The 18,894-nt window shown below is 37.3% G+C and overlaps 1 protein-coding gene across 2 annotated transcripts in view; it reads left to right on the top strand.

Moving 5' to 3' along the window:
* The window catches only part of NFATC3 (nuclear factor of activated T cells 3), a 65,407-nt gene that overhangs the window by 2,865 nt on the left and 43,648 nt on the right, over positions 1-18,894 (top strand). For both annotated transcript variants that reach the window (XM_030457494.1, XM_030457493.1), the window contains exon 2: positions 13,357-14,488. In XM_030457494.1, coding sequence (XP_030313354.1) covers positions 13,357-14,488 — 1,132 coding nt within the window. The remainder of the gene's footprint in view (positions 1-13,356; positions 14,489-18,894) is intronic.

The raw sequence follows: 18,894 nt of genomic DNA, 5'->3' as shown, positions 1-18,894 counted from the left end.
TTGTAGTTCCTGCTGCAGAGGTGAATGTGTGAAAGATGATTTAAAGATGCTTAGAAAAATCTGTAGTGTAATATTGCAATATTTGTATCACAATTCACTTGAGATAAAAGGGATAGCCCATTTCACATTTCAGGCAGCTTGTGAACTGAAGTAAAAATTTGCTCAGGTGGTTGCTAAGTGAAAGATGGTCAAAAGCTTTTCAGCTGCTTTTAAGTGGAACTTCTGTACTAAGCACCTTCTATAAAATCTTGCTCTCTTTTTCTCTGATGGTTTACTGTCCTTGTCCCTAAAACAAAAAACCCTGTCACTTTGATTTTGTGGTGTTTGGCACTCAAAACAAGTGGTACAGGACTACGTACTAGTGTGCCTCGTTTTTCTGACAAGATAATTCAGGCCTCATGTAACTAACTTTGTCAGTTAAGGTATTCACAGTGCCATCATGTTTGGTCTTTTTAATCATGATGTTTTTGAGATGCAATGTGTGACATTGAATGTTTGAATTAATCCTGAATACTTTTTAAATGATGCCCCGTATCCTTCACTCACTCAGTTTGCCGTGCTATTTAGTATAATTTTGGGAAGTTTGCCCAGAATTTAATGACCATTAAGCAAATAGAGTACATATTGGTCTTCACACTACTGTTAAAAATTCTGACGATGTTGTATGCTGTTTAAATGCCAGACTGTGCAAAAGGGGAGCACATTGTTTCTTTAGCTGAATTTTTATTTTCAGGGTTGATCTTCTGTTTTAAAGAATGAGTTTTTACAAGATGAGGTTCTTTAAAGAACTTGGTGTAGTACAAAGCTGTAAATTCAGGATTTCATATAGTTTTGTAACATCCAAAATTATTTCTTGTCAGTATGTGAAATGGGGACTGAATTAAAATTAGACTGCAAACTGTTCAGTATCCAGAAAATGAATAATTTCATTACTTACTAAATTCTGGCAGATGAGCTATTGATATTAGTGCTCAGAATTCAGTCTAAAACATTTGTGTTATTTCTGATTGTCTTCTAAGAGAGAAAGAGGAGCTAAGGTTTTGTTACCCAGTAAAACCAATTAATATGTGGAATTTTGCCCTAACACCCACCTTGTGTTCTTGGTTTATGAAGTAGAAGAGGAGAAATTCATACTGCCTTTCAGTATAAGTAATTATCTTGTGCTGATTTTGTTCATTTATTTTCCCAAAATATGAATGGTTTAAAAGTGCTGATACAAGTATTCTCCTTGGTTGGACTTCTGGTTCATAGTATCTGTTTTATTTTTCTTGGAAACTGTGAAACAAGCTGAAAAGAGGTTCTTCCTGCTTCCTGTGACATAATATTTGATTAGGTAATTCTATTTAGTAATCTTGTTACAGATGAATCTGTCAATCTCTTGTACTTTTCTCCTGAAAAGACTGAAATAAGTAGTATTAAAAATATCCGTGTTCTGTGATGCATTTAGTGACAATTCGAAACATCCTTGTAAGCTGGAGCCTTGCTCTGGATAAGGACAGTGTATCTGAATTTGGATATTTGGTTTATTTGAAACTTCTATAATCTTATTCTCCTTTGAGTTTTTTGCCTTTAGCTTCAAGTTGTTAGCTGACTGGTTTGATGCATTACTGAATATTAAGACTGACATAAACATTTCGCCCTTCTGACTGTCAAAATAATAACCTGATCTTTTCTTCTTAAGATTTCCATGTCTGGCCTTCTTATTCTTTGAGCATTTGTGAGCTGCTTGGAAACTCAGCAGTCACCTCCTGCCCATATGTTACATGCTCTGAAGCCATGGTGGGCACTGAATTTTTCCTCAGTAGGTAGGCAGAGTTCTCTGCAGGAAAAGCTGGCACTAAAAATATGTCATTTGATTTAGATAGGTAGTAAAAGTCTTAAAACCAATGATTTCTACTGAAACACCACCACAATACTAGTCTTTATAGCTTTGACTTGATTATGTATTCTTGGTAAATATGTATTCATGGCTGGTAGTGCTGTCAGGGATTGTTGATAAAGAGCAGAAAACAGCATAAGTGGTTTACAGAAGTTTGCAGTGTGCTTGAACTTTTTTGTTCTTTTCCCTGAGGTGATTGTTAAGGTAAGCAATACTAAGAAAGTCAACTTGTAGGAAATAGAGTAGTCTCAGAATCAGACAGTGGCAAATTAAGGGCTGGATGCTGGCAGTAATTGTGAACTTGAGATGTGAGCTGATTGAGGGTTGCCCTTGGTGAAATTAATTTTTGTAATCACGTATGTCTAATGCAGAACTACTACAGGGTTTGCCTTTCTTAGCCAAGTAAGGGAAACCTCTGTGACACGATCTTTGAAAGTCTTTTTTAACAGTCAATCTTGCCAGAACAGTCAATCAACCAGAATGGTTCACCTGAAATTTTATTCCTTTTTGAAGTCTGCTTTGTAGATTTGGTTGCCTGTATAAATGGGTAGGAGAGCAAGTCTTTGCACAAGATGGTAACTCTGTGGGTAATACATATAATTGGCAACATATATATAAATACAGCTGTCGGTGCTATACAAAAGACTGCTCATGTATGGATTAAGACTAGGGTCAACTGGTAGAACTTTAAGAAAGGAATGAATAGACAAGTTGATTGTGTCATTTTTCATCTTTTGACATAAATGGTACTTTTTAACAGAAATATTAGCTTATTTTTAAAGTATTGATCATTTAATGTGTTGTGATATGAACCACCACCTCAGGGAGGTTTAGTTACTCATTTTATTTTACAATCTAGTGGATGCTGGTATCTGTGCATGTAAAAGATTGACATGCAGGGGCACAATGCAAATCAGTTGCAGGCTGTGGTTATATAATCTGCTGATAGAAGGGAGGAGGGAAAATGAAACAGCTGCATCTGGCCAAAAATAGAGGGTCTGTGGCAAGAACCTTGTGACTTCAAAATAACATAGAGAGACACTGAGGAAGACCCAAAGTAAAATGTGTATTAAAGTCAAATCTGTGATCAATGGAGTCAAAGTTGCCTGGCTGTTAAGATTGTAATCCTGGGAAGCTACTGTGTTGGAATGTGTTGTGCTGTTTTACAGTATGCTGGCTAAGTGAAGGCTGTTTGCATAAAGCTTGACCAGGATGAGACCATTTGGAAAAATACCGAATTGTCTTGTGAGCTGTTGTGAGGTAGTGGTAGTGGTACCTGTTGTAATTTCTTTAATGGTTTGACATGTGGCTCTTGGATCACTACATACTGCATGGAGAATCACTCTGTGAGTTACAGAATAGTGACCGTGTAGTGCAGGGACTTGAAAAACATCCCTAGTCTAAGAAAATGTCACTTATTTTGAGCCTGAATTTATAGTCACACCTCGCCCTCTGTCCACTTCCCTCCTCTTCATTATGGGCACAGTGCAAGTGAAAACAAATCCTGAGAGCTGGAATGTGGAAGATGGGCAGGGTATAAAAGCATTTGTGCCTAATGCTTCTATCTTCCATATTTATGAAAATTAGAAATAAGCTCTTTCTTCAAAGTAAAAAGTAGTCCTCTGTTTAAAACAGGACGGTCTTTTTCCTTGGTTTGTATTGTACAACTGCAAGCAGTTGATCATACCCCACTCAAAGAGTAGCCAAATAAGTAATGTTGCTGTGAAGGAGTGAGAAATTAGAGTATATTGGGTCTAGGTCAATAGTAAGCAGCAGTTCGGCTGTTCCCAGCAATAATGTAAATGTTGTTGCCTAAAGCTGCCCGAGTGGGCCAGGGAAGTACGTGCAGCAGACTTGGCAGTAAGCCCAGCCTGTAAAACAACATCCAAGTCCTTGCATTTGTCCAGGCATGCCATGTGGGGTTCGAATGACAGTGGAATTTAAGATGAGTGAAATGATCATTAAGTCTGCATAAAATTGCAAGGTGGGAGCAAGCTTACTAACAAGCCAACATTCTCTTCTACCTTTAGTGTACTCATCTGTGAGTATTCTTGTGAAATACTGGCAAAATAGAACTTTTTTTTAAAAAAAAAAAAAAAGATAAGAGGAAAAAAAAAAGAAAAGGAAAGAAAAAAAAAAGTGGAACTGTTCAAAGTCATTCAGGGAAGATAAGTTTAAATCTGAAGAACTGCTGAACTGGTTGATAAGCAGGCTTTAAGGCTTTGTTGTGGCCTGCACATAGCATGAGTTTACTGAACAGCTGAACTTAATCATTTACATGGTTCTTCTGATTAAATGTCTCAGTGGCATTGAATGCATGTGCTTACTTTTCAGAGAAAGGATGATAGGTGTAATAGAAGATACTTTGGTCAGTTTTCTCTGGAAGGCTCAGTCCTAATTTTTATGTACTGAGGGGAAGGAGTGAAGAATTAACTTTCTGAGGATCTGACTACAAACCCGTGACCTTTCAGCAGTAAATTCATGAAATTACACATCTGGTTTGGAGTTGTGTTGCATTTTTGTTGTTGGAGCTTTTCAGAGCTTCAAACTACATTTGAGGCTGCATAAAAGGCATTTGTAGGCAGAAATATGAGTGGGTTATCAAACTGTATTTTAAAGATTAGTCATCACTTCTAAAAATGAGAAATTTTTAATACAGAAAAACAAAAAATTGCTGGATGGAGTTGGATTTTGCTTATTGTTTTTAACATGTTGGTGGAGAAGATTATCTTTTGAAATCTTGTAAATATTTTTCTTTGGACTCATTTAGATCTTTTCAAATAGAGATTGAAATTTTCTTATGTGTGAGGTTATTCAAGATTGCAGGAGGCAAATACCTTTGAATTCACTGCTTAATTGGAGTCTTTGTGTGTTGGTGGCTGCTTATTTAGCTTTTTAGGAACAAATGGTGTGAGATAAGAAATTAAAATCTGTGATGAAAAATGGTGTAAGTGGTTCTGGTAAACAAAATTAAACAAATTCAGCAGCAAAGAGCATTTGTACAGTGATAGAGATGGAATGGGATTTTGCTTGGTAATATGGTGCAAACTGTTAGCTTCTAACTAGACTTGTTTTACAGTGTAACCAACCCTTTGTATCTTCACAAGCCAAATGAAAAAATACTCTCAAAACAGAATGATGAGCTGACAATACATTGGGGGTGCATTTATTAACCATTAGTGATAATCACTGCCTTTGATGTCTGCATAATGCGCTGAAATAACATCTTCCATCTTCTATAGGTATTTGTGTGTATCTTAGATGCTTTCAAGTAGTTGTTCCCTAAATCACAAATACAAAGGAGATGAGGAGGTGGAGTAACTATATGACTGCAGAAGGCTTTAACCTTGTCATTCAGGATAACTGTATTCAAATGAGAGAGACACAAGAGAATGTGGGGTTTAATCCAAAGAATCACTAAGAAAAAATGTCAACATTTTGCATAGGTTCTTTAGGTTAGGTCAGAGTCTCTGTATTTCATAATTGTAATTTGTCAGATTTAGTCTTTTGAGAGCAAATGCTGTCTTTCAGATTGCCTGGCTTCTTTGGTTGGTAATGGGAGGTTGGGCTGATTAAGTACAGTATGTGATGAAACCTCTGCTCCTGCTGGGATAAATGCAAGCTTTATATATGACTCTATACAATGAGATGCAAAGGTTCAGGGCTTGAATGTGGCACAGCAGGCTAACATTGTCTGTGTTTTGTTTCGGGGGTTCATTCTGAAAATTGCTGAAAAAATGGTGTTTGTGGTCTGCTTCCGTGTTCCCTCTCTCATTTGGCTGCTTCCTGTGTCTGCCTGTTATGCTCCCTGTGTCAATCTTGACAAAGTGGATTCAAGATATTTCTGATTCTAAATTCGTGTGAGCAGCTGGGAAAACAGTGAAGTTTCAGATTATAATTCTGGCTCATTTTAGTCCTTTCATGTACACAGCCTTTGAGAGGCGTGCACCTGAAGTCTGCTCTGAAGCTGTATCATAAATTATATTAGGGAAAAGCTGCAATATTAATGGTTTGAAATACTGAGTTCTATACTGTAGGATTGTCTGCTCTGGGATTGTTTGCCTTTTGTCATGCTGTCAGGACAGCTGTAGAATTATGGCGTAATTTTGCTAAATTGTTAATGGTTCCCAAACTGGTTTGTTCAGATCCTATCAATACTGGTTCTCAGCCTCTGTCACACTGTTTGGTAAACAGAAAGAGACATGCCTCCATTTTGATCTCCCCTCCTCCTACTGTGTGACATCTCCCCACTCAAACTTCATGCCTTGGGTTATCATGTTCCTTTTCTACCAGTTTTGATGAAGACCTCAGCCTATGGCACTATGCTGTCTAAAAACTAAAATACCCATTTTCTTGCACACTCCTATCTTGTTTTATTTGCTGTGGCCCTATTAAGCATTCTGCTTTTGGCCACTTGGGTTTCCAAACAATGCTTGGTTCAGGAGTAGAGTAGTCTGTGATCTTGGAGGTGTCCCTGTACAGAGCAGCAGTTGCTTTTAATCCTTTCACTGGTGTTAGGAGTTGGTCACTAGTAAAGGCATCCATGTAGGTGTTTAAGTGAGGATTTCATTTTATAGGTGCAGCATAAACCTTTGAGTAACTGAAGAGCCTTTTATGGAGTCTGTTAGTTTTGCCCCCACAAAAGGAAGAGCTAGGTTGTGGTTATAAATTGGCCTGGAATACCAAGAATCTAGACAAATCTTTGACTGTCAAGCACACAGTTCGCTTGTTCTCTTCCATCAGTATTTGCCTGATGTCCTCACATACCTTTATATGATCAGTCTTCTTCCTGTGGCTCATGCACAACACATCAGTTTTGGAGTGCTCAGTGTTCTCTCAGTCCCTAGGTCTAAGCATACCAAATGCTCTGGAACTGCAGGGCTCACTCCTTTCACAAATTTTAACAACTGATCGCTTAGTCTAACGTATTGCACCTCCAGAATAGCAGTGACAAATAGGCTCTCAATGCTATGTGGTCCTAGTTTCTGCATGGATGTATTGTGTCAATTAAAGAATGTCCCCAAGGTCATAGTGTATTTCTTTGTCTCTCAACTACTGGGTCATGTTAAGCTGACTTTCTGTCTAACACTGAGTGACAATGAGGCTTCATCAAACTGGAGGGCAACAACACTATAAAATGCTCTTGAATGTCATACCCACAAACTAAAAACAGAAGCATATATGAACCTGTCAAACTTAATTTAATTTGTTTTGTAAAGCAAAATTTAAATATTTTGCTTTTTTAATGTGTTATGAGTATTACCGCATAACACTTATACGGAACCACAAGGTCTATAAAATTTAAATTAAGACATTCTTTGTAATCAACTGAAATAACAGAGCTGGAGAAGGCACAGGTATAAACATTGCCTAGCACTTCCAGTTGCTACTTTCTTTCTTGTAACTGAACCTAGGATGACTAATTCTTTTTGAACCTTACAGTTGCAAGCTGGCCTCTTTAATTGTCTTGTACATCACTTTTTATGGTCATACCTCAAAGCACTCTGATGTGAAAGACTGAGAATTTATGTTTAAAAGGAAGAAAAAAAAATAACTTGAGATTAACAATTTGTTGCAAGAAATTGAGTACATAATTTTCTGAAAACTGCATATGACTTAGGCAGATCCATTTGATCTTTGTGTTCATTTAGTCTGTTTTTCTTACACACCAGGTGAAATTTTGTGACTGTTATTTCCCTATTTGGAACTTAATTCTGTTACTTCAGCAGGAAGCTGGGTGTACACTCATGACAGCCAAATGCATACCAGGTTGTGGCCTGTTTACTTGCATGTTCCATTTTTATTTCATAGTGAAAACACCTTCAGTTCCTGTCCTGGTTGCTTGTCTCTCCCAGTGTCCTAGAGCTTGCCATCCCATCAGTTGTATATATACAGGTGTTTACATGAGTGCGCTGCAAATCTGATTGCCAAAATGGCCTGAGTTTAAAATAGCTCTTCTTTTTTCCCCTTCCCCCTTCGTGTGTGAGTGTGTGTGGGAGGGTAGTTGCTGCTGAAAAAAACATAACACATCACATGTAGTTACGCCCTGAAAGCCAGTGTGTTCTTATTTTATTCAGTGTCGGTTGTAAACACTTGATATGCTATATTATTCTCTTGCTTAAATTGCTTGAGCTAGTGCAGCTTCATTATTCTTCTGCATTTCTACCAAGAATAATGAATTCTCATCCAGATTAGAATTTGTAAAAGACTTACTGAAAAGCTCCTGCTGTTGAGAAGATTGTTTTTCTTCTGTGTTTCCAGTTTTCTTGCTTAACACAAGAAAATGAGTGAAATTCTGATGGGCACAACAGGGCTTCCTCTTGTATACATGGCTGACAGAAGTAAAATTTTTTTTTTTCCTGTTTTGAGTTATCTGATACGGCCATGAAGAGGGAATATGGTCATCGAAGAGGGAAAACTACTTCTACATTCCTAAAATGACAGTAGATGTAAATAATTCTTCTCGGAAAGCTTAAACCTGCTCCTTGTGTTGCAAAACTTTGTCTATAAGGATGTGTCTTCCCCCTGCTCTACTTTGCTACCTTGTTTTCACAGTTTGTACTTTTTAGTTCCAGTTTTGGTGGCTTACCAGTCAATTATACTATTTATAAAATAATGCATTGCTGTGGGGGTTTTCTGGGGGTTGTGGTTTTTAGGTTGATATATAAGCTTGTAGGAAGTGTCTCTGGAGAACTTAGAGGTTGCAGTGGAAAACTGGAGTTAAATATCCAATTATAGAGCTTTAGTGTGGTAGGTTACCAGCAAGAAATCTGATGTATTGTCTTTTCAAGTGCACAAAAGGAAAACTATGACTATTGGGTATTTTGGTTCTTTGTGCAAATCAAGGATCTTCTTTCATCCCAATAAATACACAAATTCTTTCAATTCAGCAGGATAATGGCATTAAAAATGGAGCTGCATATGCCTTTTGTTCTTATTTACAGCACTTTTTGTGGCATTCCTTATAATACCACTGTGTTTAGAAAGAGATATGGGTAACTGTGATGACAGAACTGAAAAGCAGAAGACGTTGTAATTCTTTTTAAAGTTTGGAAGTGGAAACAGATTATATGACTTGCCTGAGAACACACATGATGTCTGTGGCAATGCTCAAGTCTTTCCTCATGCTATTTAAAGGACTTGATTACTGATCTGTTTTTGCAGTAGTATTCTTGTAAGGCCTAGCACATGTTGTGCTCTCAGTACCTTATAGCAACTCCTATTGTCTGAACCTGGGTTTTTTTTGGGCTTACAAATCTAGAATAATAAAGTGGTTTGGATAATTTTGATGTGGCGCTTGTGTTCAGACATTTGATAGTAATTGACCTTCCTTCTGTGGAGAAATCTGGCTCACTGCACAGCTGCACATATGCCTGGGCCAGTACATCCTTAAGGAGTGAACAACTGGTGGGAAAGCCTTACTAGTCCTGAATGTGCAGTCTGAGATGGCAAACAGCAAGCAAAATTTTATTCATTTATCTATAGTCTCCGATTAGACAGCTTATATTGAAGCATAGTTAGCAGCTTAGTAAGGGATGAGCCACCACTGTTTTAATACTGAACAGGAGCTTCTGTACTGTAGTGTGTTTCCAGGCAGTAGCAAATGTGCATTCAGAATGACAGAACAGAATGGTTCTCATTGATAAAGGATGGCACAGAGGCCTAATGTAAGATTGCAGTAGAAGTCTGTAGCTTTATATAGATTATATGCACAAAAGGAATACAAGGCCTCAGATAACTTCTGTGATACCTCTGTAGTAAACCTGATCCTAGCAGTGTGGGGAAGAACACTTGGTTAAGTTTCTGAAGACTCAGTGGCTTTGCCATGCATGGTAGTATTAAAAAGTCTCAAAAAGTTAGAACAAAGCTGATATTCCTTCTGTGCTAGCTATCCAGAAGACCTCCTCCTTCAATTGTAAACCAAATTTTGGAGTTTTGTTCTAAGCAAACACTGACTTATTTTGTTTCCTTGTCTTCTTTATAAATGCTTACAGGAACAAATAAACTATTAATACTACTTCTAAAATTGGAGTTAAACTTACTGACCCATAAGTCTTCAGTATTCTTCAACCTTTTATTTAGTCCAGTTTTCTTCACTCTGCATTGCTATTTAACACACCTGCCTTTTCAGGGTCATGGCAGACTTGATGTGAATGGCACAGTTTCTCTTGAGCTTTGTGTTGGCTGTGTTTATCCTGTCTGGTGGCTTGCCCCCATGTACTTGAGGTAGTTTTTATGTTCTACTATAGTAGTCTGACCTAGTTTCTGTTCTTTGAATGGTTCTTTCTTATATTTTATAGTTGGTGAAAGCCTCATGACTTGGCCAACTTCAATTCTTTACTGACTTTCCTCCTCTAATAGGATTGTTTTGGATGTATTAGCTCTTCTATTAAGTAACCAGATTTCTGTAGCTCCATTTTTTGCCTTGGGCTTCTCTATAACTTTTTTTGTCTTGCACTTGCCTGTTGTGAGACTTCCCTGTGTTTGTTTACCCTCTGCTTTCTTGGTTTTTTTTCAGGTGTTCTCACTTCCCTTCATCTTCAGGGTTGTCAGCTTTTTGGGTGTTTTCTTTGTCCCCCATTTCTTTTGGCGTAGTTATAGTCATCTTCCTATGTTTTCTAGTTCCTTCACATTGGTAAGAGAGCTCTTCCAGATTAGATTCTCCTTACAGTCTTTAACAGGACAAAAATAATAATTGGTAAATAGTTTAGTAGAATGATTTGTAAAGGTCTTAGTAGTGAGTGTTGTCCTTTGTATGAGTTAACTAACAGGGGTTTTTAGCACATGACTTTAAGGGGGAGGGCTTGCATGCACAAAGGAAAATAAATCTACCTGATTTTTGGTCCTGTCTGAAAATTATTTGGGTGATTTATCCAAATAAATTAAAAAAATTATCCAAAATAAGTTGTTTCCACAGCCTTGAGTGTACTTTTGGGATTTGGTGTTCATTAGATGCATAGTTGTTATGCTAGGTTTTTAGCTTCCTGTTTTTTGAGTTTGTGTGTGTCTGCTGCTGGGGAGGAGAAGTGGGAGAGCATGGTGCCAAACTCATTAGAAGTTGTTTGTCATGGAGAGGTACCAAAGAAGCCTGAGTCAGAAGAGTGCTCTCCTGCCTTCTCTTCCTCTTCCTCTACCCAGCTCTCATCACCTCAGCTCCATGTAACTGAAGTTTTCAACATACATCTGCTTTTTGTAAATCACAGCGAATGAAAGCGGACAGATTATCTTATATATTTTAAGATTTCTTGATTGTGGTTGCAAGAGAAATAAAGGCTCTTTGCAGTGGTGAGAGTTTTAGCATAAACAATGTGCTACTACTGTTTCTGAAGCCATTAACAACAGTAAATATTTAAACACAGGACTTGATCATTTCAAACTGTTGGTTTTTTATACCATTTTTTTATTATAATTTCACAATTTCTCTACCTGCAACTTTTACTTATAAATTTTTAAATAGCTAGGCAATTGCTTTTCACAGTAGTGCCTTTTTTGCCCTTTATCTATCCTTCTAATACTAATAATCAATTGGGAAACAAGGACATCTGTGATCTTGCATATGAATACACTGATAGATACAGAAAACGTTAACTGCCATCTGCAATTCATGTTTTGTGGTGGGAAGCAGTAAAAAGAGAGTCCTCCAATTAAAGTTCTTAAAAATGTTTGGTATCCTAGTGAAAGGACAGGAAAATGTAATTTTGATAGTGTTCAACAGAGCTGATGTTGATTTTTTGTATTCTGTACAAAATAGTCCTTCCTCAGTATTGTGATCCTTCCAGTGTGTGCATGTTTAGAAATTAATCTATACCAATTTTTCACTCTGAACACACAGAATAATAGATAATTAATCTAAGTCCTTTCCTTGTACCAGTATGCTTTCTGTCCATTTCAAAATGCTTCCTTGGCTGCGAGGAGGTGCTGTTTGTTACTGTTTCAGTTAATTTTCAGCTGATTGTTATTACTGAAACTGATAATAGAGTGGCTTCATTAATTTTTTCATCAAGGAAAGGCCTAAAATACCTGGCTTCCTGTCTGGATATTTCATGTGATTGCAAGAGATGCTAGATATACTTTGAAACAAGTATTAAGTCTACTAATACCTAGAATAAAAAACAATTAAAAAAATAAGCCAATACCCAGAGATGCAGTTAGTGTCATTCCATCTGGATTTATGGAAAATAAATGTATGAGTATGTGGTGTCTTACCACATTTGACACAGGAGCATTTAGTTTGGAGAAACATTTATGCTTCTGTGTAATATTCCCCTACTATTGAAAAAATCAGTTTAAAAAATAACATGCTCAAAGAACTAGAAGCTGTATAATTTTAATTATTATGTTAAATGTTCGTGATGGCTAAAAAGTTCTGAAAGTTATTCAGCATTAAAAGAAATTACTCAGGCTGCAGTGTCTAGTAGGCATTGTTCAAATATGTTTAATTTCATCTGCTAGGACATCATAGACCAGTGAACTACCTGAAATCTCCTGTATACTTTCATTCTGTAATTGGAGAGGGAAAGCTTTATTTTACAAAGGGAAAGAAACCAGAGTGCAAAATCAGTGGTTACAATATAAGAAAAAAGATACATTTTCTACTATTGTTTCAGACAGATGTCTCATACTGGCAGTAAATTCAATATTGAGAAGCAGGGTGAGGAAATCTGCTTCAGTTTGGTGAGACAAAGCTGCTGATTTTGTTAACTGGACTTGCACTCACTCTTAATTGCTTTTCTTTGGAATATTTCCTGTGTTTTGGCTAATTTTTGGTGAGATCTTGGAGTATTCTGTTCTGCCTTTTATATAGTGAGCAACTACTGCCGAGATTTTGTGACCCTGCACTTGAAAAATGCTGTTCTGTTGGTTGGGTGCTTGAGAATTTTTTAAGCAACCAAAAAAGATCTTTGAAATAAGATTATTCATAATTTCTTTAATAACATTCTTCACTAGGACTCTTAATTTTTTTTAGTTGTTTACAATCTTCATTTAAGTTTTAGTCACTGTAAAATGGTTTCTGGTGTTAAAGGAGATATATATGTATGTGAAATTCCAATGTTTTGTAACTGTTGACTTGTAGGCTTGCAGAAAGTACCATAGTCCTGTTAATGTCAAAATATATAATGAATTATGATTTTAAATGTTAGATATGAAATATAAACTTTTAATTTAATGTTCCAGCTTAGATACTTTAAAGATTTTAAACCCATTTTCTGTTTTATTGCATTTTTAGCCACTGAAGATGTGTATAAACTGTAGAATCTGGTTGAAAAAAGATTCATGACAGAAAAGTATGCTGTAGTCAGACCTAGCCTTAAAATGTCTGGGAAAAATTAAAATTAAGAACTAGTTTTATTTTGTGTGGCTAGTGTTATGGGAAATGTCTAGGATGTTGAAAACAGGACATACATTGGTTTTGTTTCTGACATTCTGTATTGTATTCTGACTCTGTTCCTCCTTTTTTTTTTAAATTTTCCTTTCAGATCTTGAGTCAGATGACTGTGCATCCATATACATCTTTAATGTAGATCAACCATCATCCTCTGTAAATCAGCCAATTTGTATTCCTCGCCATGGACTGCAGTCTCACACCTCTCCTCTGTCACCACCCACAAGACTTCAGTCTCACAAGAACTATGAAGGAACTTCCGAGGTACCAGAATCCAAATACAGTCCACTAGGTGGACCCAAACCATTTGAGTGCCCTAGTATTCAAATTACATCCATTTCACCAAACTGTCACCAAGGGATTGAAGCCAATGAAGATGAATTGCACACAAATGGCACAGAAAATGAGTATATGGAAAGGCCTTCACGGGACCACCTCTATCTTCCTCTTGAGCCATCATATAGGGAATCATCCCTTAGTCCAAGCCCTGCCAGCAGCATTTCGTCCAGAAGTTGGTTTTCAGATGCTTCCTCTTGTGAATCCATTTCCCATGTTTATGATGATGTAGACTCAGAACTAAATGAAGCAGCTGCTCGATTTACCCTTGGGTCTCCTTTGGCATCTCCTGGTGGTTCTCCAAGAGGTCCCAGTGATGAATCTTGGCAGCAGCCTTATGGATTTGGACATGCCTTGTCTCCTAGACAGTCTCCCTGTCACTCTCCAAGAACTAGTATTACAGATGAAAACTGGCTAAGCCCTAGACCAACATCAAGGCCCTCATCAAGACCTACATCCCCCTGTGGGAAACGACGACACTCCAGTGCTGAGATTTGCTATGCTGGTTCTCTCTCTCCTCACCATTCTCCAACTCCATCACCCGGTCATTCTCCCAGAGGAAGCATAACAGAAGACACGTGGCTGAACACTTCAATCCATAATGTACAGGGCCTTAATTCTGGCCTGTCACCATTTCAGTGTTGTACTGACACTGATATTCCTCTAAAAACAAGAAAGACCTCAGAGGATCAGACTGCCACTTTATCTGGAAAAATAGATATCTGTCCTGAAGAACAGGGGAACTTATCATCATCCCTTGAAACTGCAGTTGATGATTGCTCTGGATCTCAGCACACCTTGAAAAAAGATTTGCCTGGAGACCAATTCCTTTCTGTTCCTTCGCACTTTACTTGGAACAAACCAAAGCCTGGTCACACTCCTATATTCCGGTAAGTGATTAGAAAGTCCCTCCCTCCTCTTTTTCCTCTCCTGTACATCTCCAATAGCCATGTAAATGTGCTTATATTGCAGTCATGCATTAATACTTCTTAAAGAAAACTTCTTTTAGGCGGGCAGATTATATAATGGAGAAAAAAACAAGTCGAGACACCAAATACCCTTCGTTTTCCTCTTTTAAAAATGCAACTAGATGTGTTGTAACATAGGAGCAGTTTTAGTTAAATGAAGTTTGTTTGCATACATGCACAGAGCCCATCTGATGTAGTTGCATCTAATCTGAGCAGTTAACATTTTAACATAGTTAAAGAAACCTGACTTAGATGATTTTATAAAACTGTGAGACCACAAAAGAGGTGGGGAGTTGGGTTTTGGTTTTCCTTGTTTCTTTGGGCTCACAGAATTCTAGAACTGGAATAGAGAAAAAAAAATTGCTTGCCATACTGAAGATCATGGAGAAATAATTGATTTCTGGGCTGTAGTTCCCAGTGTATATCATGGTGTCCAGTTAACTAGGTCTTTTCCTTTTGTAGTCCTGTCACATGCTAGCAGGATGATTTGTGGAGGCTCAGAAGAGGGAACCAGTTTGGTTGGGGGGAAAAATTCACCCTCCTTCCCATTCTGTTGCATTTTAAATGGAAGAGTTCTGAGATCATTTCAACCGCAGAGCTTCTGGAATCACTTTGCCAGTACAATGCAGTGGGTGGAGTAGAAATCGGAACTCTTTAAACAGCAGTGCTGCTGGATGGACAGATACTGTGATTACTCAGCTTGCATTATCCATTTGATTCCTCAGCCTTTTTCTTCCTCTGCTAGGTTTTAAAAATTTGGGGTAGGTAGGTACTGAGAGAAGGAAGCTGCAGACATTTTTTTGGTGGAAATTTTGTAAGAAAAGTACATTACATTAATATTTGTAAAGTTACCCATATGTTGGCAGATCAGTGTTGCACAGAATGTTCATTTTTATTAATACAAAACTTCTGCCTTGTATTAATACAACTGCTGGAGAATTCTGGTTTATCAGATTTGAAGCTACTGTGTTAACAGATGCATTAACTGTCTTGAAGTGTTTTTAAAAAAAAATCTGTTGAAGTCTGCTCATCTGTTAATAAAAGGCATTCAGTCTGTTACTAGATTCTTTTCATTGTAATTAAAACAAAGATAGCTATTTTTCCTTAATTTTGTATTTTGGAGTTGTATTTATATTTATGTAAAATACTCAGCAGTCCTAACTTGGCATTTTTTCAATCTCACAGGCTAGCATAGTTCATAAATGTTGAGCACTACTGAAGGGGAAAAGCACATGACCATATAGCCATGTGGCAAGACTTGAGTGTAGCTTTTTGGTTCTTTTGTGAGATGGCCAAAATAGTTACGAAAATAGATATTCAGTTGAACCTGTTTCCTCTTATATGGAACAGAACTGAATAAAAATATATTTTACTGTTTTCATTAAGAATTAATTTTTTTTTTTTATTCCAGAATTTATTTAGAAGCTGGCATTGAAGAACTTCTCTAAGTATAAAATAGGCAATCAGGGAGAAGCATAAAGACTACACCTATTCACAAGTCAACTAAATTAAACCATTAAAATGTATACATTTGCTGCCAAAAATGTAGCCTGACTTGAATTAGTGGAAATGGCCACACTGGCAGCTATATGCTCAGTGAAATGTTGAATTACTGAGCAGTTGTAGCCTGTTGTAGCCAAGTGCTATGAGCTTATGCATTGTCAGTGTGTTAAAAGTAGATCTTGAGAAGCTAATTTGGGTCTCAAGCAAGGGGTAGTAAATATAGGGTTATAGGGTAGTAAATATAATGAGTCGTAATTTTTTTTCTTCCTGTCTTCAGCCTCTGGAGTATCTGGTGGGAGCAAATGGTGCTATTGTGTCCAGTAGATAACCAGGCAATATTAATAAATATAAATATTCATAAAATCTTGAGGTAAAACCTATTTTCTTCTACTGTGTCTTCCCTTGTGGAATTCTTAGAGGCTTATGCATTGATTTAAAAGCCACTATATAAACTGATGTCTTCAGACTTTTGTGTCACAAATGTAATCTTGTGCACTGCGAACTGATGAGGAGTAGTTTCTTTGTTCCAGTGGTGATGAGCGAACAAGCTTTGGATGTATTTACAGTTCAGAAATCTCTTTAGTGATTGATACTCGGCAATGTGAGAATGGTTTACCTGCAGTTATTACAATTGTTGACAGTGTTGCTTATTCTGAGAAAAAAATAGTTCAAATATAGTGGTAGATGGCCAGGTTCTTGGAAAAGTTGCTTCTCTTGTCTGGATCCTTCTCCTGGAAGTCTGAGCAGCAGAGAGGAACAGAATTATGTTCTATTTTTACCATAACTGTTAGGGCTTTGGTCTTAATTTTAAGAATAAAATTTTCAGTGTTGGTGGACTACAGACGACCTTAGTCTGCCAAGTAGTTGTCATCTTATTTTAATAAATGGAAATAACACCAACTATACTTTGTGTGGAAAGCCTTTAAAGTGGAAATATTTGCAAATCCCTGGCTTTGAAGATAAGGACACACTTAAATAAGACAAGTAAGAGAACTTTGAACCTCTTTGATTTTTAATAAGCTAGGCTATTGCTGTAATGTTTACACATCATTAATGAATCCAGAGAAATTTAGGTAATGTTTGATATGGGACCTTTGTGCCATACATGTGATTCAGCTCTCTGCTTCGTTCTGAAATGATAGATGTAGATATTACTTGGCAGTGCACTGTATCAGTACTCTGAAAGCATAGTTACTGCAGGGCTGTACAACAGTAACAGTGTAAAGAGGAGTTGAGCAGCCTGTTGACAAGCCACTGGCGCAACTGGAATGCCACAAACTTCTTAATTTAAAATATTCCACCAGGGGAAAATGTTGCTTTGTTCTAGGTAGTGAAGAGCAGCCACAGCAGTATTCTGGCTCTAGGAGCATTCTGGTAAAGGACCATGGTATTGGATTAGAGTTACAATTTGACATTTTTGGGGGTTTGCTGTGTTGCAACATTGACTTCTCCAGGATATGCTGTTAGTTAATCTCTAAAAACTTGGAATGAGGAAAAGATGTGGAATATCCATTGTACTTTCAGGGAGCTTTTTCCCACAGTAACACATTTTGATGTGTTGGAAGGAGCTGCAAGTGGAAAATCTTATTTCTGCTGCAACTAAGTAATAAAAAAAGAATCAATCTTAGGAGATCTGTGAATCTCAGCAGACAAAGGTAGTTATTAGAATTAGTGACTATAGAGAGGCAGGAACATCTTCAGACAGAGTGGCTAAAATGGCATCAGTTCTACCTGTGTTCAAAAACTTGGCAAGGGAGGAGCCCAAGAGGACATTAGAGTAAAACTGAGCTAATAGCAGGTGTGCTGGTACCTTAGCTGTTTGTCTGCACAGACCCCCATCTGTTGGTTAAAATTCCCTCTGACCCACACGTGCTGCTGTGGGGGCAGTTAAATGCAACCAAGCCATCTTGTCTCTTCTTGTGTGAGAGAGGCAGAGTCAGCTCATGAACTGCCCCCTCCCTTCTATAGGTCTGAATGCCACAGGGACATGTTTGGCTGATTTGGAGCTGAACGTTGGATGTTTCCCCATCAGTCTGTGCAGCCTGAATCAGTCCTGGTTTAGACATCATGGTTGTAGGGGAAGACAGTATCTGTTAAATTAATATTATTAAATTATCACTTTGATAATTTCAAATGCAGTGGTTTCTGCTGAGGATGCTACCAAAGGGTTCCTCCCTTACTATGTAGTTTCTTTTATTAGCTCCTGTTCTCTGAAGCCTGTAATCTTGATGTGATAGGAGTATGATCTTTTGGAGGCTTACAGTATAAAAACTTACATTATAAAACTCTCTGGTGTTACTGGAAGGTTTACACATTGGTGCTCATTTCAACAACATGCTAAGATCTTACTTAATGAAAATTTTAGAATTACTATCACTCATTTTTTCTGTTTCCTGACATATGATTTGTTGCTTTGCTAGTAGGTGCTGCATGGTTCATAAGTTTTTTATTCATTCAGAGAAAACAACAGAAATGGAAAACGTCTGTAAAAGTCTAAGTCACAAGTTACTGTAAAAGTAATTTGGCAATGAAGCAGGTAGAATTTTGTAATGAAACAGGTGGAAGTGCCTACAAATGTGTTCTTCCCCCAGCAAGTCTGAAGACTGAAGGGTTTTAAATAAAAAAGGTTCTTATTTCTCTTCTGATATAAAACTACTTGAAAAAAACCCCAAGTCAGCAGCTGATTTGGATTCAGGGTTCTGAATGCAAAGTTGGATCAATAGTGCAAATGCTCTTCTAATGTGTAAAAGCTGGGGGAAGAATAAATCTTTTTGTAACACCTATTTGTTGCTCATTTTTGAAGCACTGGGCTTCTTATTCTTAAA

The sequence above is a fragment of the Calypte anna genome, chromosome 11 (assembly GCF_003957555.1).
Source record: "Calypte anna isolate BGI_N300 chromosome 11, bCalAnn1_v1.p, whole genome shotgun sequence".
In the NCBI taxonomy this organism is placed as follows: Eukaryota; Metazoa; Chordata; class Aves; order Apodiformes; family Trochilidae; genus Calypte; species Calypte anna.
Note: the sequence above shows the minus strand (reverse complement) of the source record. Positions and strands in the feature narration are given on the sequence as shown.